General features: G+C 38.4%; 1 protein-coding gene across 5 annotated transcripts in view; it reads left to right on the forward strand.

Moving 5' to 3' along the window:
* The window catches only part of UBE3D (ubiquitin protein ligase E3D), a 317055-nt gene that overhangs the window by 19975 nt on the left and 272568 nt on the right, over positions 1-24512 (forward strand). For all 5 annotated transcript variants that reach the window (XM_033428545.2, XM_033428547.2, XM_033428546.2 and 2 more), the window contains exons 4-8: positions 3708-3939; positions 9840-9909; positions 18364-18433; positions 19867-19975; positions 23239-23402. In XM_033428545.2, coding sequence (XP_033284436.1) covers positions 3708-3939; positions 9840-9909; positions 18364-18433; positions 19867-19975; positions 23239-23402 — 645 coding nt within the window. The remainder of the gene's footprint in view (positions 1-3707; positions 3940-9839; positions 9910-18363; positions 18434-19866; positions 19976-23238; positions 23403-24512) is intronic.

Here is a 24512-nt window from a genome sequence, read left to right on the forward strand (position 1 = left end):
AAAGAATCGATTCTTAATCTCTTCATAGACTCAGCAATTTGAATGATGCTAGTGGTACAGCATTTCCTAATTTAAAAGGGAATGTTCTTGCTTCTAGTAAACTGAAATCAGCCTTTCTTGTTCGTACTTCTGTCCTCTGGAGTTAAAATTAAATGTCTACCCTCTTCCATGTTGTAATTGCCCTTTTATGAGACTCAGAGTTGATTGGGGAAGTCAAAGAAAAAGGGTTCATGGGAGGGAATCATTTAAAAATGATACATTTGCATCTTAAGTATCTTCATTTAAAACATGGCAAATGTACATTAACCTACTAGTATTTTAGTATGGAACTAATATCTTTTTGTTGAATATGAGTCTGCTGCTGTGGACTCTTAGCGTTCTTCACTTATGCCATCCTAAATTCATTATCCAGAGTTTCCAGTTTAGGTTTCTTTAAAGTGGAATGAGAAGTTAGACACTGAAGCAGTCTGATTGCAGAATTCTTCTAGATTTTTATTCTTTTTCCCTCGCCTCAGTTTTTTTTATAGTTGTATCTCCCACATTCCACCAGTGATTTTGTTTTTTAATAACTGACTTTCCTCTGCTCTGAAATGTTTAGTTTTCAGAGGAATAGCAACTCATATATCCTTGGTTTACATGTTTGATTAAATTATGTAACTAAAATAACATGTAACAAACTAACGTATTCGATTAAATTATGTAACTAAAAAAAACATGCATAAGTGGCATACACAGGTCTGTGATCAAATACAGTTGATCCTTAGCAGGCAAATGGTCCAGTCGACTGGAGCAGAAGTGAGCAAGTACTCAGGGTGCTTTAAGCTTTCATGAGATTCAAAGGCATTAGGAAGACCAGAAGCATGTTTGTATTCTGGTTGTTTTTTTTGGGGGGGGGATAAATTATTTTGAAATATCCTCATCCTCCTGCCCACATTTCTTCTCCCCTTAGACCAATTTAGATTAAAATAGAGGTAAATTTAGATTAAATCTTCCCAATTTAGATTAAAATAGAGGTAAACCATGGAAACGTCTCAGGTGTCTATATTTCTACAGGAAAAAAATGAAACCATTGAAACAAAAGCTGGGAGCAAATATAAGGGGCTACTTAATTGTAAGGATGTTCTAAGCATAAATAATAATGACAGAGTGGAGCTTAATTTCTCTTCCCTTGAGTGTGGCCTGGATTTAATGACTCACTTCCAAACAATAGAGTGTGCAAAGGCAGAAATAGGAGCTCTGCTAGTGGAGGAACCTTGCAGATGCCACCTTAACTGAGTGATCAAGGTTGACATCCCCAGGAATAAGTCATATTGATACGGTGTCTTCTCTGGGTTTGGTGTGATGAGAAGTCACCTCAGTGGTGGACATCCCCCAAACCCATAGTCTCAGTCTAATCTTGAGAAAATACCAGACAAACTCAAGTGAGGGATATTCTGTAAAATACCTGGCCAGGGCTTTTCAAAAACCTCAATGTCCTGAAAAACAAGGAAAGACTGCCACAGGGCAGAGGAGATGAGGGAAACATGATGACTAAATGCAGTGTGTTGTGAATTGGATCCTGGAACAGAAAAAGAGGACTTTAGTGGAAAGTAGTTTTGACAAATCCTCACTGGTTATGTAAGATGTTAACATTAGGGAAAGCTGGGTGAAGTATATATGAGAACTATCTGTACCACCTTTGTAACTTTTCTGTAAACGTAAAATTACACCAAAATAGAAAGTTTATAGAAAATAGTAATGAGAGAAATCACAGAAGAAAGGGTTGGAGGATTTGAAATTTAAGACACGTTAATCAAATTAGAGGCAATAACACTGGAAAAATATTTGTCACAGATTTTAGACAAAGGACTGATATTCTTAATATAGAATATACTTGTACAATTTTATAAGAACATATACTAACATCTCACTGGAAAATGGCCATTGATCATAATTCACAGAAGAAACACAGTGGCGAATGAATATGACAGCCAGTTCAATCTTACCGGTAATTAAGGAATTGCCAGTTACAGCAGTATTGAGAACATTTTCACCAATTACATGGAAAAATGATAGTATTCAATTCTGAAAAAAGTAAGTGGAAGAATTATAGATTGGTACAGCCTTTCTGGAAAGCAGTTTGTCAATATAGGAATTGAGTTTTAAAAAGATGCACATTGGGACTTCCCTCGTGGCGCAGTGGTTACGAATCTGCCTGCCAATGCAGGGGACACGGGTTCGAGCCCTGGTCCGGGAGGATCCCACATGCCGTGGAGCAACTAAGCCCATGCGCCACAACTACTGAGCCCGCGTGCCACAGCTACTGAAGCCCGCACTCCTAGAGCCCGTCCTCTGCAACAAGAGAAGCCACCGCGGTGAGAAGCCCATGCACCACAACGAAGAGTAGCCCCTGCTCACCACAACTAGAGAAAGCCCGCGCGTAGCAACAAAGAACCAGTGAAGAACCAACGCAGCCAAAAATAAATTAATTAATTAATTTTTAAAATGCGCATCATTTGTGCTTGTAATGTCACACTTACAAGATTTCTTTCCCAAGGAAATAATCAGATCTGTATACAAATTTTCTAGGACTGTTCATCACAGGGTTGTTGATAATGAAATACTCAAAACCCAAATATCTAACAGTGAGGGAATGACCTAAAAAGTTTTGGCATACCTATGGAATAGAATGGAGTCATTAAGTATCATGACATAGATAAATAAAACAATGAAAGCAAGATACAGTTTGTGTATTTCCTCTGATCCCAGACTGTGTGCCTGTATACAGCTGTCTCTCTTGAAAGGCTGGCAAAGAAATACAGTCATGTAAAAAAATAGCTACCTGACTTTGGGTGGTAAAGAAAGGATTTTTTAAAAAAATTTTATTGGAGTATAGTTGATTTACAGTGTTGTGTTAGTTTCAGGTGTACAGCAAGGCGAATCAGTTATACATATACATATATCCACTCTTTTTTTAGAATCTTTTCCTATATAGGCCATTACAGAGTATTGAGTGGAGTTCCCTGTGCTATACAGTAGGTCCTTATTAGTTATCTGTTTTATATGTAGTAGTGTGTGTATGTCAGTCCTAATCTCCCAATTTATCCCTCCCCCCCTTATGATAACCATAAGTTTGTTTTCTACATCTACTTCTGTTTTGTAAATAAGTTCATTTGTGCCCTTTTTAAAATTTATTTATTTATTTATTTTATTATTTTTTTTTTCAGTACGCAGGCCTCTCACTGCTGTGGCCTTTCCCGTTGCGGAGCACAGGCTCCAGATGCGCAGGCTCAGCGGCCATGGCTCACGGGCCCAGCCGCTCCGTGGCATGTGGGATCTTCCCGGACCGGGGCACGAACCCGTGTCCCCTGCATCGGCAGGCAGACTCTCAACCACTGTGCCACCAGGGAAGCCCTGTGACCTTTTTTTTAGATTCCACATATAAGCGATATCATATGATATTTGTCTTAGGAATAAGTGAAGTAAGTCTGACTTCACTCAGTATGACAATCTCTAGGTCTATCCAAGGATGGTTTTTATTTGCTCTATACCTCCCTGCGTTTTCAAAATTGTCTATAGTGAGTATATGTTACTGGTGCCATGGGGGAAAAAATAACACTGCAAGTAATGTGGTTAATGAGTTTCTCTCATCCTTTGTGCTGATTTAATTAAGAGCATGTCACAGTTCCATTTTGTCCTGTAAAACATTGTTTTCCTCTCTCCACTAGGAAGCTCCTCAGGGTGCTCCCCCTGCCACACGAAAACTGGGGTGCTCTGGTTGACGAGTGGTGCTGTCACCCCAACCCCTTTGCTAATAAGCCACTTCATCCACAAGAGAATGACTGTTTCACTGGAGACTGTTTCTTCTTGGTGAATTTAAGACGTGATTTACAGCAGCCGAGACCTGAAGTAGCCCCAGTGGAGACGCGCTGTCTTTCTCCCGAGAACCATTTAAAAATGGTAATATATCTTTCAAATTAAATGCTCATTTAGAGGTCGGTTTAGAAACTGCTTTCTCCAATCTTTCGTTCATTCAGGGCATGTGACAGACAGTTCTAAAGACCAAAATCCATGATTTTCAGTTGCCTTAATCATCCGGCTCTGCTCTTTTGTTATGGAAAAAGCATGTGGCGGCCTTAAACCAAAACAGCCACGGCTGGGGTGGGGGGGGGAGGTGGCGGGAGGAAGAAGGGGAAGAGGACTTCTTCCCGCGTAGACTTGGGAGTGTTACCGTTTTACAAACCAAAATGCCCTCCTTCCTTGCTTTTAGGACAATATTCCATAATCCACGTACATTTTATCCCCACAGTCTGATTTATGTTAAATGGGTTCTTTGCCTTCAGGATACATACTGTCCTGATAGGTCCAGGTATTTTCCTGTATCTGCCCATAGTCTAGACTTCTGCTGGTGTCATACAGTCAGATGCCATCAAGGCAAAAGGGGGACTGGAGGAGCCCAAGCGCGGAAATAAAGCTCTGGCTGCAGGTTCCAAGTTGATGCTTAACGAGCGAGGTCAGGCAGCTCCTGAGCTCAAAGTTGCTGGAGGGGGAAGGCCCTTTCCTCTCACTGCGGAGAACAGGTGGTTTACCTTATTTTAAAAGAAAGTCAGTGCCATTGACTTGGCCCTTGTGAGAAATCATTCCCTGGATGGCAAGTCAATACTGATGTGATTTAAAAAGTTAAGAAAATCATTGCCAGAGAACCTTCATTTTAACATCTGATTATTGGTAGGAACAAAAGCATTGTGTGTTAAATTTCATTTAGAACTCATTTAATTTTTGTAATGAGAACTGAGCCACTCTAGGAAACACGCAGCAGTCCGCAGCCCTTAGGTTGTCAGCTAGTTTATGGAACTATTTTCTAATTTGCGGGAGATTAAGGAGGTTTGTCAAATATCGAGGTTAAGCTGTTATCTGTTTAAATGATGTAAGTATCTCATCTTTCACCATAAACACAAATCCCTTTACCTTTAGGTTTATTTAAAATTATAGTACTTTACTGTCTCTAGCTGTCCTCCTCTCCCCCAACTCTTTCTCTGTATGTATCTTTACCTTTAGTAAAATCATAACCATTCATATTTCCTTTGATCTCCACTGCTTTTCAGTGTGTATATGTGTGTGTGTATTAGATAATATATATTAGATAAAATGTATGTATATATTCTAATGTGTATATATAAATATGTATAAGAATCTCCCCCCAAATTCTAGTGCTATAGCCTTCTATATTTTTAAAAGATAAATGGTAAGCACATAATATAAATCTATGGTATAGGTATATTTAATATGGTTAAAGTAAAATTATATATATATATATATATATATATATATATACTTTTTTTTTTTTTTTTTTTTTTTTTGCGGTACGCGGACCTCTCACCGTTGTGGCCTCTCCCGTTGCGGAGCACAGGCTCCGGACGCGCAGGCTCAGCGGCCATGGCTCACGGGCCCAGCCGCTCCGTGGCACGTGGGATCTTCCCGGACCGGGGCACGAACCCGCGTCCCCTGCATCGGCAGGTGGACTCTCAACCACTGTGCCACCAGGGAAGCCCTAAAATTATATTTTAATCTAAATTTCTACACTAGTACTTTATGTTTTATGTATTTTGACTTTCATTTTTATGATTAAGCTATAAATTTTTAAAATGTTTGGAAGATACGAGAAGACGAGTGGGAAAGATTAAATAAGAAAAACCATGAGTTTCCTTCTTTCAGATGAACTCTGCATTCTGTATGGAAGTAGATTCCTCACGTTTATGTCTTTATCAATTATATGATGCCATTTATAATAATTCCTCTTAATTGTGTGTGGCCATCCCACGTGTTAAAGGAAGACCCTTCATACTGAGACATTACAGTTTTTTAAGTATCAAGGAGACTGTGGGAAATTACCATCATGACAAGCTGCTGTTAACAAGCTTGTTTTCAAGGTAGCCTAGATGAAAGTTTCACTTTAATTGCATATTACTGCAGTTGAAAGAATATACCTGTGACCAAAATAGTAACGTAAATTTGGAGGGACTCCTTAAACAGTACTCTCAAGGGTCTTGTGGGAACAAGGCTTCTCTGTGCTATTGAAAACCTGTTTCTCATATCACACAGTCTAGCCATCTAGCAGGGTTTTGAAATGTCACACGGTGACACAGCATCCTAATGGTATCTCTTGGGAAACATTTTTTTGGCGAGACAATATCAAGGGTCCTTAGAAATGGAAGCAACACAAAGGAAAATAAAAACGAGGACAGGAGGCTGATTCACCTCTCTGAGCAGCGGTGCCGTGTCGCAGATATATTGATTTAATTAGTCCACAACAATGTCTGTCTTTCATGTTTGCTCTGTAGAGTCCCTACACTGCTAGGCTGCTGCTTTGCGCGATTCACTTTATTATTTCCTTTAAGCATAGGTTGAGAAAAATGCACTGCAAAGCAGAGTTTCTCTTTACCAGAATTAAAAGCATTGTAATAGTTAATTTAAAAGGTCAAGACTGTTTAGCTTATCAGACATTAATGGTGCATTCTGTGTGTATTCTGAGTGTTTGGTAGGAGTAATTTCTGCCTCTGCTTGTGAGAGATTATAAAAATCTATTTTAATTGTGGAAAAGGATTTTAAGAGATAACTCACCTCACCATGAGAAATGTATATTTAATTCTGCTTAAGGAGTATTTGACAATTAATTACTCCAAAGCATATCTCTTGAACTAAAATATTCATAAATGACAGAAAAACAGCATAAACAAAGTCCAACACTTATTCCTTTCCCTGAATAACCCCGTATGTGTACAGTCTGTTGTTTGTGCCTCTGTGAACGTGACAATATATATCTTTGCTTTTCAAAAGACATCTATTGAATATTTGTTATTTCACAATATTTTCATTTCACCATAATAAAAATTTTGCGTCTTACAACAGGTTGATAAAGGTGGCACCTCAGTCTTTTATAAGATTCATATTATTATTCTAGACGAAAGTATAGCCACACTGATGACTTCAACCTATATTTTAAAGAACAAATGAAATTGAACATTGGTATTTTAGCTGGCGAGTATGACTAACAGTTTTACCTTTTTTTTCGTTATTTGTCTTGTTAAATCCATGAGGGTCTCTCTTTTTTTTTTCTTAGAATAACGTGTTGAACTTTGTAAACATTCCCAAACGTAAAAAATCGAATTATGAACTTCCGTGTAACAGTCATCTTGATTCATAAAGTATGCTTCATCTGCCCATTTTATTTTTAGTTTTTCGTTGAAGTGCTTTAAAGCTAATCCCAGACATTATATCATTTCACCCATATGGATTGTTCTTTTTCACATGAACACAGTGTCATTTTCACACCAGACAAAATGAACACTCGATGGTACAATACCAGGCCATATACACATTTTACAAATTTTATTAGAAGTATCTTCTGATGTCATTAAAATTTGTTTGAATCAAAATTCACACATTTGGTTGTTTGAGGTAATTTATTTTTTTATTGATCAGATTTTAAAATCCCAATTACCCATGTGTTGAAAAGGTAGAATTTTATTTTAAAAACCAACCAACAAAACCCACTTTTTCTGCTTCATTGAAAGACAACGCAAAATGTGCTGTAAGAGCAATGATAAATGAAATACATAACAGCACCTGACAAAAAATTTTTTGCTTCGAATAGAAAAACCCCTTCTTCTTAAGCATTACTACTCCAATAACCTGTATTAGTTTTTAGTAAAGCCCTTAGTATTTGGTAAGGTTTAATGAGGATGGTCTGATTTAACTTGTACGAAATAGGATCCTTTAAAAAGTGTCTTTAGTACCAATTGGAGCCATACAGATAGCTTTTATTGTAAGAAAGCATGGAACTGCCAAAATGTGAAACTTTGCAGTTGAGCATGCTTGGTTTCTAAGCTGTCGTCTTCCTGTAACCTTGCCTGGGCCTAAACACATTGGCACCTGCCTTGGTTTCTATGTCTGTGGCTTTTGACTTTTTTTTTTTTTTTGACCTCTAACTAAAGTAAGAACTGTATAATAATTTTTTTTACATTAAGATCTGATAATGCACACACAGAGACACAGATGCACCTCAAGTAGATGTTTCTTAAAGAACTACTTACCCTATGTTTGAAGCACGGTGATATTTTCTGTTCCATTCTATTTCGTATTTCTTTAAAAATTCAGGGTGTCACCCACTGAATTGATTCTATGAATTAGTTTGGAAAACACTTGGCATAGTGCTTAGGAAGCATAAGCTCTAGCATCAAAGGGACCTGGATTTAAATATCAGCTCTATTAGTTACTCGCAGCACATCCAGACAAAAAAATCTATCCCTTTGTGGGAAGGTATGGGTTTTCTGCCCATTTCTTGAATGACGTGTGCCAAAAGTGTATTTTATTTACGTAACATCTGCCTAGCGGTTACCCATGTGCCAGGGACAGTGTTTTACAGCACTCCGTTTTAGATCCTAATAAACAGCTCTATGAGTTAACACTACTGTCGATTTCATCTTACAGATGAAGAAACCAAAGCAGGTTAATTAACTTGCCCATGGTCACACGTCTAGTAAGTAACAGAGCTGGGATTTGAACTTAGGAAGTCTGGCCCCAGACTCCAGGCTCTTAACCACCATGATATTAATTATAATATCATCTCTTATAACAAACTATAAGTCAGTAAGATTTTTTTTATTAAGGTGTAATTGACATTTTACTACTTTTAGGTATATAACATAGCGATTCAGTATTTGTATGTACTTCAAAATGATCATGACAATAAGTTTAGTTAACATCCATCACTGTACTTAGTTACAGAACTTTTTTTTCTTGTGATGAGAACTTGTAAGATTTACTAAGGCAACTCTCAAGTATGCAATACAGTATGGTTAACTATAGTTGCCATACTGTACATTACATCCCCATGGCTTATTTTATAATTAGTTTGTACCCTTCGACCACCTTCACTCATTTTTGCCCACCCCTGCCAACCTCTGTTCTGTATGTCTAAAAGATTAGTCTTTTGTTTTCTTAATAATTAGGTGACTGCTAGCTGTTTTAATCTGTATCCCCAATGATAAAGTTGGATTTTCAAAGTTTAACAGTGTTTCAGGAATTTGTTCCAGAATACTATCTTTCCAGGTACAAAGCATATCTTAAATGGAAAAATAGAATTATATGAATGGGTTAGGTATTTTTAACTTCCAGTGGTGATTATGAATTATAGATTACTTTTACATAAATTGCACTGGACTAGAGTCAAAATAATATAGGTTCGGGCTTCCCTGGTGGTGCAGTGGTTGAGAGTCCGCCTGCCGATGCGGGGGACACGTGTTCGTGCCCCGGTCTGGGAAGATCCCACATGCCGCGGAGCGGCTGGGCCCGTGAGCCATGGCCACTGAGCCTGCGCGTCCGGAACCTGTGCTCCGCAACGGGAGAGGTCACAACAGTGAGAGGCCCGCGAACCGCAAAAAAAATAAAAATAAATAATATAGGTTCAAGTTCTAATTCTTCTGTTTTCTAGACACATGAGTTGGGGCAAGTCACCTACCCTCTCTACCTTTGTTGCCCAGCATCTGCCTATTCTAAATGATGTTTGGAGATGCTTTTTAGAAATGTAAGATGCTTCTTGTTCACATTACTTGGCAACGTGTAGATTATCAGGAGCTGACTAGTTTGGAAAAATCATTCTGTTCATTTTGTGTTTAGACTTGGAAAAAGTGATCTCTGTGCACGTGAATTATGCATACAAGCTAAATGTATTCCCAGTATTTAGTAGATGGCAAAATAAAATGTAAAGTTCAATGTATACTCTAGAGACCATGTTAAAATTATATATTCCTTTTAAGAAAAGCTGAATGACATTTAAATGACATTTTTCTGTTCTACAGAAACCAAAGGCAAATACCAAAGTAATTTGTAAGCGTTGCAAGGTAATGTTGGGAGAGACTGTGTCATCAGGTAAGAATTTCATAATAAAAAAGCCAAAATGATTGCCTTCTTGTTAAAAAAAAAAACACAGTAGAAGGAGATTTTTATAGGAAATATATAGGAAAGATAGATGACTAATACATGTTGTAGAATTGATGCTTTTAAAAATAGAAATCAACTAATATATCATCCAGTATGCCAAGAAGTCTGTGTATTTTGACCTTTGTAAGTACATAGTACTGAGTTTTAAGCATTAAGAAGTCGGGTCATTTTCAGTATTTCATATCTTCTTTGTAGATAAAAAGCAATAGTATAAAGCTTGTACTTGGGTCTATCTTAAAGAAGATTGGAGCTTTTTTCTTAATACAGCTCCTCATTCAGAAGAATTGGTTGCCAGAGATGATGGAGGAGATGCTGGCTGTTGTGTGCCTCAGGGCTGTGTTTTGAGGCTTGGAGGTTGGGGGTGCAGAGAACCTGTTGAAACATTTTGAGTTTTATACTCTCTTCCTTGTTCTTTTTTCCAATAGTGTTAATTACATTTTACATAAAGCCTATGTTATACGACTTTCCAATATAATAATGAAATCCTGATAATTAAAATGCATCACTCTTTAAAGATATGGTTTGAAAATGTCTAGAGAGCTACAGCATGCTGTGTTAGCTTTGTGGGTGAAGAATAATTGTTTTTAATAGAATTAATTAGAAGATGTGAGTTAAGTGAAACTATTGTACTCAAGGGAAGGCAGATGGTGGCATTTTTTTGGTTTGTTTTTTAAGATCATCAGAGTCTCATAACTTGCTCTGAGAGAACAGAAAAGGAAGAATGAGTAGTAGTAAAGGATGCCGCCCTCAATGTCATTTTTGGAGAATGAAAACAAGTCCCTTAAGCAATGACTTAGAAAATCTTAAGGCTTCCAGTTGAAATAAGGGTGAATTGATTTTTTTCATGCTTTTCTCTCCTCTCTGAAGCCCAGTTAAAATGTCAGTTAAGGAATAAAAAAAAAGGACATCCACAGAGACAAAGAGAAATGGGGAGGAGGCAACAGTGATGTGAACTAGAGGTGTAAGCAAACTTCTTTTGGAAGCTGTAGAGCTGAGACGGGTAGGAACACACTTGGCAGTGTGGAGGAAGCTGCAACCTTGGTGTCTGCAGAAGACCATTTAGATAAGGAGTGAGCCAGTTCTCACTGTAGATCCCCAGAACTGGCCAGAGTTTAGAGGTAGCAGGTAAGAGGGACAAGGGACTGAAAGCAGGATGATTAATGCAAAGTTTGTATGTGGAGCCATAAGATTCCTAAGACTCTTTCTCCACTTGCAACTTGCTTATGCTCTCAAGGTAGGAGATTGGAGCAGCCTTTCTTGGAATAAGGGAATGGAAGTGTACTAACCAGAGAAAAGATCTGCAGACACTGATTCTCAGGGGTCATGTAACAACAAAAAAATGAGCTTATATTCAGCCATCCTACTCTCAACAAGCCTTATATCTACACACAAGAGCTCCCTCTCAGCATTTTACTACCTTACACTTAAATCTGAATAGATTGCTGAGAATCAGTAAATAGTAAAAAGAGTCCAAAGCAAATAAATAATCAAGTAAACAGAGTAGACGCATTGAGGAGAAACAAATTATGTATAAAACAGAAGAAAATCTTTTAAAAAACCATAATAAATGTCCTTGGAGAAATGAAATAATATTATCTCTATAATTCGGAGAATGTCAAATTAAAGATGTAATAGCTTGAAAAAACTAACCAAAGGACTGGAAAATGAAATTAAGGAACTATTTCAGAAATCAGGACCAAAAGACAGAGGTTGAAAATTGGAAAGGAAATTTCAAAAAAAAGATCATGTAAGTTTCCTGAGGATAGGAATATTGTCTAACTCATTTATCATGATAACCACAGCACTTAGACCAATATCTGGCACATAGTGGGTACCCAGTAAATGTTTGTTGAATGAGTGAATGAATTGAGCCTTTTAGGGCATCCAACATCGAGCTAGGAGAAATTCTAGAAAGAGAGAATAGAGACAACAGGGTGGGGGAAATTATCAAGGAACAGAAATACCAAAAACACATTAGAAAGGTATTTCCCAGAGCTAGGGCTTAAGTTTCTCAACTGAAAGAGCTCTCATATAATTAATGGAGGGGTGACAGGGAAGCTACTTAAAGCCGCATAATTGAGTGATTTCCAAACGCCAAGGGTGAAGTTTCTAGAGAGAAAAAAGCAGGTAATGTACAAAGGATTAGGAATTACAATGGTGCTGAACTCCTTAATAGCTAGAAGACATTGAAGAATGCCCTCATAATTTAGAAGGAAAAAGATGTTCAACCCAGAATAATTCAATAGACAGTCCAACTGTCAGTCAGGTATGAAGATTATAAATACATATTTGGAAATACAGGATCTCAAAACATGGACCTCAAAGTTACATTTTCCTTAGGAATCTACCATAGGGTATGCATCACCAAAACTAGGAATTTAACCTCAAAAGAGAAAGTGTGGGATTTGGGGAAACAGACTGTCCAACACAGGAGAATGAGGTAAGGAAGTCCCAGGGTGAGGGATGTACAGCAGGCATTACAGCCTGGATTGAAGCAAGGGGAGAGAAACTGTAATAAAGACGTTTTCAGTTATACACTGAAACTGGTAAATTTGTTGAGTTGTTTGACTACACGTAACAAATAATCTTGAGACAAGCCATTTCATCATATGGGAAGAATTAACTAAAGGTGTTTGGAAAAACTAAACACACGAAAAAAGAAAGCAGTTACGTGCTGCAGGAAAACAGAAGATTGAACAAAAAAGGAAGCACTTCCATGGTATCATTATGGTCACAATAATGTGAACACTGATTATCAATTTAACCAAAAATCTTTATGATGTAATATATAAGTATATTAGGAGGTCATTGTATGTGAATATGTGTGTGGGGTGATGTAAGAGAGCTATGTCCACATCTACTCTAAAAGTAAATTAGTAGGACTCTAATCCCCAAAAATGGTGGCATAAAGAGAATGGATGGTTCTACTCTGTAGGAAACAAGTACTGAACTGTACAAGTTCAGAAGAACAGCTACTAGAAAATAACCCAAATGAAGCAATGATTTGAGAGGTGTAGTTATCAAAAACTGCTACTGCTTTGGGTTAGAATGGCAAATTTGTGACCTTTTTTTGCTTGGGATCATTGACATACTTCACACGCCCCCCCAAACTTGGGCAGGAAAAAAAAACACAGCTTTATTATCTATAGGCGGTAGGTTTGGTTCAGGGTAGGCAAAGGAGAAAGTAGAAATTTAAGAGGGATATTTTGGAAGCAAGAGGGCCGTGGAGGGGCTGAGCTGATAACTTCTTAACCCAGCTCTGGCTGATTGCAAAACTATACATGCATACAGTAGATGCCAGGGAGTCCAATAAGAATTGAAAGCTTGGGGAGACCAGAAAATTTGCTGTGCCTTTGATTGCATTCCTCAATTCACACACAACTTGGGCAGCAGAAGATGGAAGCCTTAATGGCTTGAGGCATTTGAGCAGAACCTCTCCCCAAATCTGCGGTCGACCAAACTGTGCAGAGATAGTGAATACTCTCTAGGGAGTCAGGCTAAACAAAACAGAACTGAGCAGAGACATTAGTGACTACACACTGTGGGAAGACATATTTCCCGGTTTAAGTCCAAGCTTGGTAATTGACCTATAAACCAATTACCCTTAAAAGGACAAAGCAAGGGACTTCCCTGGTGGCCCAGTGGTTAAGAATCTGCCTGCCAGTGAAGGGGACACGGGTTCGAACACAGGTTCGAGCCCTAGTCCAGGATGATCCCACATGCCATGGAGCACCTAAGCCCGTGCACCGTAACTACTGAGCCTGCACTCTAGAGCCCACGAGCCACAGCTACTGAGCCCGCGTGCCACGGCTATTGAAGCCCACACACCCTAGAGCCTGTGCTCTGCAACAAGAGAAGCCACTGCAGTGAGAAGCCCGTGCGCCGCAACGAACAGTAGCCCCCACTTGACACAGCTAGAGAAAGCCCGTGTGCAGCGATGAAGACCCAACACAGCCAAAAATAAATAAATAAAAATAAATTTTTAAAAAAAAGGACAAAACAAAATCTAGAATTGGTACAATGTATTACATACAATGTCCTACTTTCTTACAGAAATTATTAGCCATGCAGAGAAAGAAAAAGGAGTGACTCATACTCAAGGAAAAAGCACGACTCAATAAATAGGTGCTGAGTAAGCACAAATATTAAATTAGGAGACAAAGATGTTGAAGTAGCTAATTATAAATATGGCAAAGAATTAAAACAGAAAACCTCTTGAGTGAACTAATAGCAAATCTCAACAAATTGGAAACTTCAGAGAAAGAACCAGTTGGTAATTACAGAGCTGAAAAGTACAGTAACAAAAGAAAAATTCACTAGATTACTAAAACCTCATATTTGAGGTGACAGAAGAAAAAAAATGTTGAACTTGAAGATAGATGAATAGAAATTAACCAATCCAAAGAACAGAGAAAAAAAAATCTCAAAATGGAGAGAATGTCAGATTTGTGGAAAAATATTAACTGTTTCAATAAATGTGTAAGTGAAGCTTTAGAAGGTGAGAAGAAAAAGAAAGGGTCAGGGAAAAAATGTAGGAAAAAAAATGGCTGAAATCTTGTCAAATTTGGTGAAACATTTTAACTTTTGGGTCCAAGAACTGCAGTGAATCTCAAGTAGGATAAACACAAAGAGCATTCACCCAGGCATGTTGTGGTCAAAATGATAAAAGCCAGAGGTGAAGAGAGAATCTTGAAAGTAGCAAGAGAAAACAAAGCATCACATATAGGGATTTCATTAAGCACTAAGGCCAACTTCTTATAGAAGTAATGACGGCCAAAATACACTAAAATGAGATATTCAAAATGCTGCGGGAGGGGCTTCCCTGGTAGCGCAGTGGTTAAGAATCTGCCTGCCAATGCAGGGGACACGGGTTCGAGCCCTGGTCCGGGAAGATCCCACATGCCACGGAGCAACGAAGCCCATGTGCCACAACTACTGAGCTTGCGCTCTAGAGCCCGTGAGCCACAACTACTGAGCCCGCGTGCCACAACTACTGAAGCCCGCATGCCTGGAGCCCGTGCTCCACAACAAAAGAAGCCACGACAATGAGAGGCCCACCCACCACAACAAAGAGAAGCCCCCTCTTGCTGCAACTAGAGGAAGCCCGAGCGCAGCAACGAAAGCCCCACACAGCCAAAAATAAATAAAATAAATAAATTTATTAAAAAAAAATGCTGGGGGGAAAACAAACAAAAACACCTTTCATCTAATCTATATCCAGCAAAGCTCTGCTTCAAAAATGAAGGCAAAATAAAGACATTTTTCTATAAACAGATGGAAATAATGCATTACTAGCAGACAATGCTAAGGAAAGTTCTTCAGGCTGACAGTGCTAAGGAAAGCTATGGTAATTGGAATCCATAGGAAGGAATGAAGAGCAAGATAAATGGAAAATATGTGGGTTAATTAGCACAAAAGCAAACTCAAAAGAGGTTAGCATAAAATTGAAAAACACCTTTTCCCTGCCATTTTCCAGTTCTTTAAAAGTAGAACTTTTGATTGCTTTGAGAAGTAAGGACAGAAGTCAAAGACTACACAAAGTAAGAACCTAGTAGGTGACTGTACAAAAATATGAGAGCCTAAATGGCCGTACCATTCACCTTCACACAGTAAAGGTGAATCAGAAGTGAAACAAGCCTGTGGAATTACAGACAGGTATCAGTTCTTTGGGACATTAGGAATTTCAAATCTTTAACTTAGTCTGCGTTGGCCTAGACATAATGCCATGAGCCTGGGAAAATCAAATGCAAATCACCTCTGGAGGAAAATACTTTCATTATAAAACTCATATTATTCCCACAAATAATTTGGCATGTACAGTGTTTACCATGTACAACCAAACATAACTAAGCACACAAGTAAACAACATCCATCCACAAGAACTAACAAAAATAGCAAACAATAGAAACAGACTTATGTTATTGGAATTATCAGATGTAAACTGTAAAACAACCATGCTTACTGTTTTTAACAATACAAAAGACAGGTTTGAAGATATCAAAAGGAAAAGGAAACTATAACACTAAGCATATTTGGAAAAGAATTTCTAAAAAATTCTAAAAAATTTCTGAAAAATATAATTGAAATTGAAAACTCAGTGGGTAGTTTAACAGCAGGTTAGGTACAGCATGGAGAACGAGTTAATGAACAGAAGATAGATGAGAAGAAAAATCTGTAATCCAGCACAAAGACACAAGAAGGTAAAAAATATAGAAGAGAGGGTAGGAGACATAAAACACAGAGGAGATCTAATGTATGTTTAATCAGACTTCTAGAAGGAAAAGAGAAATAGAATAGAGCATAGGCAATATTTGAAGAGTTGATTGCTGAGAATTTTGCAAAAATGATGAACAACAGTTTGTAGTTTGAAGTCCAATGAATTCTACTTAGATGAGGCCCACGTAAGAGAAATAAAAAGAAGTCTATAGCTAGACACATCAGTGATATGGCAGAAAAATTAAAAAAAGAAAAGAAAATCTTAAAAGTAACCAAGGAAAAATGACATCACCTTCAAAGGAATAGCAGAAATAGAGGTTTGAAGACAGTGGAATGATAGTGTACACAAAGGTTAAAAACTGCTAACCTAGGGGGCTTCCCTGGTGGCTCAGTGGTTGGGAGTCTGCGTGCCGATGCAGGGAACACGGGTTCGTGCCCTGGTCCGGGAAGATCCCACATGCCACAGAGCGGCTGGGCCCGTGAGCCATGGCCGCTGAGCCTGCGCGTCCGGAGCCTGTGCTCCGCAACGGGAGAGGCCACAACAGTGAGAGGCCCGCGTACAGGAAAAAAAAAAAAAAAAAAAAAGGGGTAGCTTAAAAAAACTGCTAACCTAGGATTTTATATCAGGAGAAAATGTCCTAATACGAAAGAATCAAGACAAAGATAAATATATTCTCTGTCAAACAAAAGCTAGGATAATTCAATTCTAATGGTTTGGTTTCTTATGAAAAGAAATTTTACCTGTATATTAAGTAAAAGAAAACGATCCCAGATAGAAAGTCTAAGTTAAAGAAGGATTGGGAAGAAAGTGGTAAATATGTGGGTGACACTAAATGAATGTTAACTGTGTAAATCAATAATACCTTGTGGGATTAAAATTATGGAATTAAATTATAGTTTAACAACAGCTGGGACAAAAGAGATCACTTTATAATGTTAAAAGGTTCAATTCTGCATCTAATAACATGACTTCAAAATAGTAAAGTGAAAAATTGGACTTCAAGGGGAAATGTATAAATTCATCATCATAACTCGAGAAATATAATAATCTGTTAAACTTTTAAATTTGTTTTTTTGCCTTTTTCTGTGTGTTATACTGAGCAGTTGTAAACATTTATAGAAAATCTACAAGGAACAACTTGCCATCTTATTAAAACAATTAAAAAATTGTTAGCACACCATTTTTAATGACTGTATATAATTCTCTTGCCTAAATGTATAGTTGTTTATTTAATCCAACCATCCTCAATTTTTAGAAATTTCAGTATTTTTCTATTAATATTATAAGCCTCTTAATAGATAAATGTTACAGATATCTGTGAGTATTTCTTTGAGATAAATTTTTAGGCATTTAATTATGGTGTCAAAATATATAAACATTTTTAAGGCCTTCACCAAATGGCTTTCCAGAAATTTATTATTTGCACTCCTGACAGCAGAATGTAAGTGTATCCAGTTCTCCATATCTTCATTGCTGCTGCACTTTATCATTCAGAAATATTTTATTTATTTGATGCTGAAAAATATTTTAATTTCCATTTCATTACTAGTGAGTGAACATTTTTCATGGATTTTTAAAAAAATCCAAAATGGTTATGTTTATATTCAGTTCTATTAAATATTTAGTTTACTGTTTAAATTTTTCTGTAAATGAAGGACTCAGGTAACCAGATTTGGTAACAGTTGTACATTAATCGACTCAGTGAGATTCTGGGTAAATATCAACATGAGGTTCACAGCTTCTGTTCATGGGCTTTAGAATACTGTGATTAAAAAGCCTTTTTCAGTGACTCCTAGTTTTGTGGCTACTCTGTAGAAATGAGGAAACCAAATGACTAATTTTTAGGTGAGTGGGCTTTGGCTGTGATGTGACTAGTTATTATGACCTTGCATACGTGTGAGCAGAGTCTTGCTGTACCAGGCTCACCTGGCCACGTGCTCTTCTAAAACAACACCGAGTTACCTGAAGTCTCAGACTGTCTCCTTGTAGCCATCATTGCTTTGTCTTCTGACACAAGTCATTTTTGGAAAAGTTTTACTAAATAGTAATTGTACCAGTATAACGAATATTTGGTTTGGAATGTCTTAATTTGAAACCAGCATGTCCACAGTAGAAATATTAATGTATTGGGGAGATCTTTTAATATTCTTATTTTTTGTTTCTAGAAACCACTAAGTTTTATATGACAGAGATGATTATTCAGCCATCTGAAAGAAATTTTCCCATCATACCAAGGTACAAATAGCTAATTAAGTGTGTTCTGTAATTTCACATGTAAGGAAAGATAGGTATTTGGGAATTATTAATTATAATTATTATAATTATTTATTGTAAGTGATTATTTGGGAATTCATTTTTATTTATACCCCTCTTCGTTTGGAAAGGAAAAATAAAAGTCTTTGGAAAGGTTTTTAGGTAGTGGAACCAAACCACAGATATGAAAGATTTGAGGATTTATTGATGGTTTGCTTGCATAATGGTATAGACAGATGTGCTCTTATAAATCTTCTAGTTCTGAAAGTTTTTTGTGTTTCTTTTTTTTTTTTTCTTTGTGGTACGCAGACCTCTCACTGTTGTGGCCTCTCCCATTGCGGAGCACAGGCTCCGGACACACAGGCTCAGCGGCCATGGCTCACGGGCCCAGCCGCTCCGCGGCATGTGGGACCTTCCCCGACCAGGGCACGAACCTGTGTCCCCTGCATCGGCAGGCGGACTCTCAACCACTGTGCCACCAGGGAAGCCCTGTGTTTCTTTTTATGTGCTAGATACCCAAGGTTTTATGATATAATCATCAATAGGTTTTTGAATATTATTTCTGGTATTAATTTAACTTACTTGAAACATGGGTTAGTTTTCAAATGACTTGTGTGTTTTTAAAAAGAATGTTACTTAGCCACTCAATCCATTAGTGTTTCTTTTCTTAGAATCTTTTTAGTCTTGCAAATGAAAGTTAACTGTAGTATGTCTTTATTTCAGCTACTTTATTGATGTCTAAAAATTATGGCTCTCTGAATATAATCTTGAACTTTATCCTCCTATAAATACTTTGATTCTGTACCTCAGATCTGACACTCTGAGGGGATACAAATGGAAAACATTGGAGATAATACTGTCTAATGTTTGGGAGGAAATTTCTTACCTTCTTTTTTTTTTCGGTACGTGGGCCTCTCACTGTTGTGTGGCCTCTCCCGTTGCGGAGCACAGGCTCCGGACGCACAGGCTCAGAGGCCATAGCTCACGGGCCCAGCCGCTCCGCTGCATGTGGGATCCTCCCACACCGGGGCATGAACCCGTGTCCCCTGCATCAGCAGGCAGACTCTCAACCACTGCGCCACCAGGGAAGCCCTCTTACCTTCTTTTTTAACTTAGTTATTCACTGTTGAATGTGCACAAATGGATTATTGACTTGTCTAACAGTATTTTTTTATTTAGTGGGAGGAATAGTTAGGTTTGGGGTGGAAAATGTATTAAGGATCAAAGAATGGGTTATAGAAAGACTGGTGCAAGCACAAATACATTACAGTCGATTAAAATTAGCACAGGTTGTGAGGGGATGGGCAGCATATAGAAAAGTCCAGCATGCACCCACCTCTGCCTTATAGGTGCCCTGTGGGTATTTAGACTTATTATGAGAGGCACATTGTGAAAACTGGTTTGTGTTCAAACAGGTCTCAGTTTGTACAGAGCGTTATTGCCCAGTGCCTGGTGGAACTCTCCTCTGCTAGAAGCACTTTTAGATTCACTCTTCAAGGACACGACGGCAAAGCGTACATCTTGGTAAGAAATGATTTCACCCAGCTTTTTGTAGCCTAGTAATCCAGGGTCTCAGAAATTCTTTGGTTTTTGTCATTCTTTTTTCTTAATTCTCGGGTCTAGAAAATAAATGATGAAAAATTGAGTTTTTAACCTCAGTTTAATTCACAAATTAAAGTGATTTAAGTGCCTCTGCGTGCTAGGTACTAGGGATTTAGAGACAACTACAACCTGATTCCTTGGTAGAAGCTCATGCCACAAGGTGAAGTTTTTCTACTCTTAGTTTTTAATGGCTTTCTTGGTCAGCGTAGCACAATTCTGTCTTTCTCACTTTTTTCCCCATTTGATACTCTTATGGTTAAAATACGTTCTGTTGCTCCTGTTTTTGTTTTTATTGTTTTGTGTGTGTGTGGTAAGAACACCTAACGTGATCTACCCTCTTTACAGATTTTTCAATGCGCAATACAGCATTGTTAGTTATAGGCGCAGTGTTGTAGAACCGGTCTCTAGAACTTACTCACCTTGCCCAACTAAAACTTTATACCCTTTGATTAACAACTCCCCATTCTTCCCTCCCTCCAGCGCCTGGCAACCAGCATTCTGCTTTCTGCTTCTATGAGTTAGACTATTTTAGATTCCTCATGTAAGTGGAATCATGTATTATTATCCTGCTGTGTCTGACTTGTCTTATTTATCATAATGTCCTTGAGGTTCATCTGTACTGTTGCATATTACAAGATTTCTTTCTTTTTAGAGGCTAAATAATATTCCATAGGGTGTATGTACCACATTTTCTTCATCCATTCATCACTGGTGGACAGTTAGGTTGTTTCTGCATCTTGGCTATTGTAAACAGTGCTGCAGCAAACATGGGAGTGCAGAGATCTCTTTGAGATCCTGATTTCAGCACTTGGATGTTTGAGAAGTAGTAGCAAGTTTTGGAGAAAAGGCTCCGCAGTTAGCAGAATCATCCCATACATGTACCACAAGCATTTAATATTAAACTGCTCCTGTCAAAAATAACGTTCTGCAGAAAACAATTGGGGACATAATGTGAAAATCCAAGATCGAGGGCCCCCGTCTCTTCTCTGCCTCCACGCCTGCTTTATTCAACCAGTAAACATATATTGAGTACTTCTTATTTGAAAGACACTGTCCTGGGTGCTCAAGATAGAACCAAAAATGCCTTTGAGGACCTCGCAAGCTAATAAGGGAGCACGGTAGCTAAAAGGAGAGAGGGATTGACGTGATTATTAGGTGTTGCTTTGTGGCTGTCCATCCAGCACAGGGACCCCATGTTTCTCTAATTCCAGATAATTTCTATTCAAAGCTAAAATATTTTCTAACTAAGGTTGATGCTAAGTATACCTCATAGTCCTAGTCTGAAATCAGTCTTATTTTTTTTTTCACCTTTTTTTTCAGCCGTACCGCGCACCTTGCGGGGTCTTAGTTCCCTGACCAGGGATCAAACCCGTGCCCTCTGCACGTGGAAGTGCGGGGTCCTAGCCACTGGGCCACCAGGGAATTCCCTTAATTTCCTTTTATTGCAAAGTTTTCAAGTTGAAAATCAGGAGTAGGAACTTTCTAAACTTACTACTAATGTATATTTAAATTAAAAAAATTTTTTTTTTATAAAAGTAATACAGTCTTGAAACACATTCTGACAACGTGAAGAACATAAAAGAAGTGGTAGTTCCCCTGTCCTGTCCCCTCTTCTGCCCCGCTGTGTCATACCATCCGGAGGTAATCATTAACAGTCTGACATGCATACTTCATCATTCTTTTCCCTGTTTACAGTTCTATGTACATACGCCCACAGGTATTTGTAAAAATAACATGATGATGTGATTAGCATTGTTCTTCAACATGCATTCTTCACACAACCAGGTATCACGAGGCTTGTTTCTTGTTAGTGTAAATATGGATTGGACTTTTCCTAATGAGTAGAATTCCACTGTATGGCCGGTAAAGACAGCGCTGCAGGGAGAATCCTCTTTGCACATGTATTTTAGTACTTCAGAAACAGATCTTTCTCATCTTATGCAGTATTGGAATTTGTGTATTTTAAACTCTGATAATTATCACCTCTAAAAAGTTGGACTAATTTATCCCTTGTGAACATCCTTTATCCCTTATAGACCTTTTTTTTTTTTTTGCGGTACGCGGGCCTCTCACTGTCATGCCCTCTCCCATTGCGGAGCACAGGCTCCGGACGTGCAGGCTCAGCGGCCATGGCTCATGGGCCCAGCCGCTCCGCGGCATGTGAGATCTTCCCGGACCGGGGCACGAACCCGTGTCCCCTGCATCGGCAGGCGGACTCTCAACCACTGCGCCACCAGGGAAGCCCCCTTATAGACATTCTTGGTGCCCCCCCCGGTCCCCTCTCCTCGGCTGGTCCCCCCCTTTCCCATTGCTGAGAATGTTGCCTACTCACGGCTCACGGTCGCTCTGTTCTCCAGAGACTTGTCCCATCCTGACAGATGCTGCCTGGCCCGGGAGTTTCCTGTCCTCCGCCGTCCCCCACCCCTGCCCTACTCAGCCCACGGCTGATGACCCGACCCTGGGCTACAAAACCTGCCATCTCCTGTCTCAAGATGGGACAGACTCTGTAGGTGGAATTCAGGCTTCAGAGCTCCCTGTGAGATCAGGCTGAGTCCACATTGTTGGCTACCCTGCCTTATCTTCTTGCCCTCTCTCCCTTTCTCCTGAGAGTATTTCCTCAGTGAATCACCTGTGTCCAAATCCCAAAACAGTCTTGCATGAGCAACATGTGGGAATACCTGCTCCAAACCCCTCTTCTGAGCTGACTGTTATCAATCTTTTTGTATTTGCCAATCTGATAAGTGAAAAGTGGTGGCACAGAATTTTGCATTTCCTTATTGCTAGTTATGTTAACATTTTTATATATTTATCACTTATTTTTTCTGTTTATATTCTGTTCAGTTCTGTTCATATTCTTCGCCTGTATTTCTCTTGGGCTTTTTTTTTTTTTCTCTTATTGATTGCTAGGAGCTCTATATATTATGGATCATAACTTTGTATGTATTAAATATTTTCTCTTAATCAGTTGTCTTTTCTTTAAAAACTTTATGTTGTCAGTGGCTCTACCAAAGGTTATACTTTGAAAGTCTTACCCTACTTAAAAGTTATATATGTGATATTTTTTCTGGTGTTGTATAGTTTTGTCTTTTTTATATGGTTTTGTTTTTGTTTTTTTGAGTGGTGGTATGAGGTATGAATAGGGTTGTGATATTCTTGTACTTGGACTTTTCTCTCCGTGTCTTTAGCTATGGCTTTTAAACTCAGACACTTTGGTGATTGAAGCTTTGGAAAGTTCCACAAGTATCAAAAAATTCCCTCTGTTGGAAGACTTATTGAAGGCCGATTCCAGTTCTGCCTGGAATGCTGTTAAGGTCCTCTACCAGCCATGCATCAAAGGCAGGAATGCAGAGTAAGTCATCCTTTTGTTTTCTCCCTCCACATTTGTTTTCGTTTCTGTTGCCACATTGGTGTTAAGACATTAAGGAATTAAATGGGACTGTACCACTTCCCTACTTGATGCTCTGGCAATCATACCGCTACCCATTGTGCTTTAAAAATGGGTTGAATCATTACAGGTTGTTCATGCTCATGTGCAGAAAGCTTGCTTTTACTGAAAATAATTGGTCTTTTTTTTTTTTTTGTAATCTCAGCTGTCTGTACATATGGCTGCAGGACTAAATCAGGCTTCAACAGCTATGACTATTTACTGATAAACATTTTCCAGGCACTGGGATACAGTTGTGAACAAAACGCAGCCCCTGTCTCCTGGGGTTGTCATCCTCATAGGGAGAAAGAAAGCAGGCCATAAACAAAACAGACAAAACATCAAAAACTGATATGGCTCTTCCTGTAAGTCAGGAGCTCATTTGAGGGCTTCTAGCTCCTTTAAGCCCAACAACAACCCTGTGGGGTAGGTACACTTATCACCCCATTTTAAAGACAAGGACACTGAGACACAGGTGTGAAACGTAAAGCAAGTTAGTAGGGTGTAGGAGGTTGGCATTTTGTACTGAAAAGTCAAAGAAGGTTCCTCAGATAAAATGATATTTAAGTGGAAAACTTGAAGGCAGTGAGGGAGTGAGCCATATCTGAGGAAGAGCATTCTTGGCAGAGGGAACAGAAAATGTTCTTATTTAAACAGATTGGAAGTTTATACTTGTCCTGTACTCTCTGATGGGTTTGATCAAATTTGTACTAAGAACAGAAAGATCCCAGTCTTCTTCTGGGAAGTAAATAAGAAATTTTTAAAAATTATTGCTTGTCTTTTCTTTTCTTTGAATTATGCAAGCAGTTCGAGTTATAAAATATTCAAACAGTAGAGACTTACATAAAGTAAACTGTGAAAGTTCTCCATCATGTCTCTCTCCAGAAGAAAAAAGTATGTTGTGAATTTTTCCACTTTTTTTCCATTTTGCATCTTAACATAATTTGCAGGATGCATGTGTATTTTTTTACACTTAAAAAAAACAAAAACCAAAACAACAACACACTGTGTCTTGGAGATGCTTTCCATGTCAGT

The sequence above is a fragment of the Orcinus orca genome, chromosome 12 (assembly GCF_937001465.1).
Source record: "Orcinus orca chromosome 12, mOrcOrc1.1, whole genome shotgun sequence".
In the NCBI taxonomy this organism is placed as follows: domain Eukaryota; kingdom Metazoa; phylum Chordata; class Mammalia; order Artiodactyla; family Delphinidae; genus Orcinus; species Orcinus orca.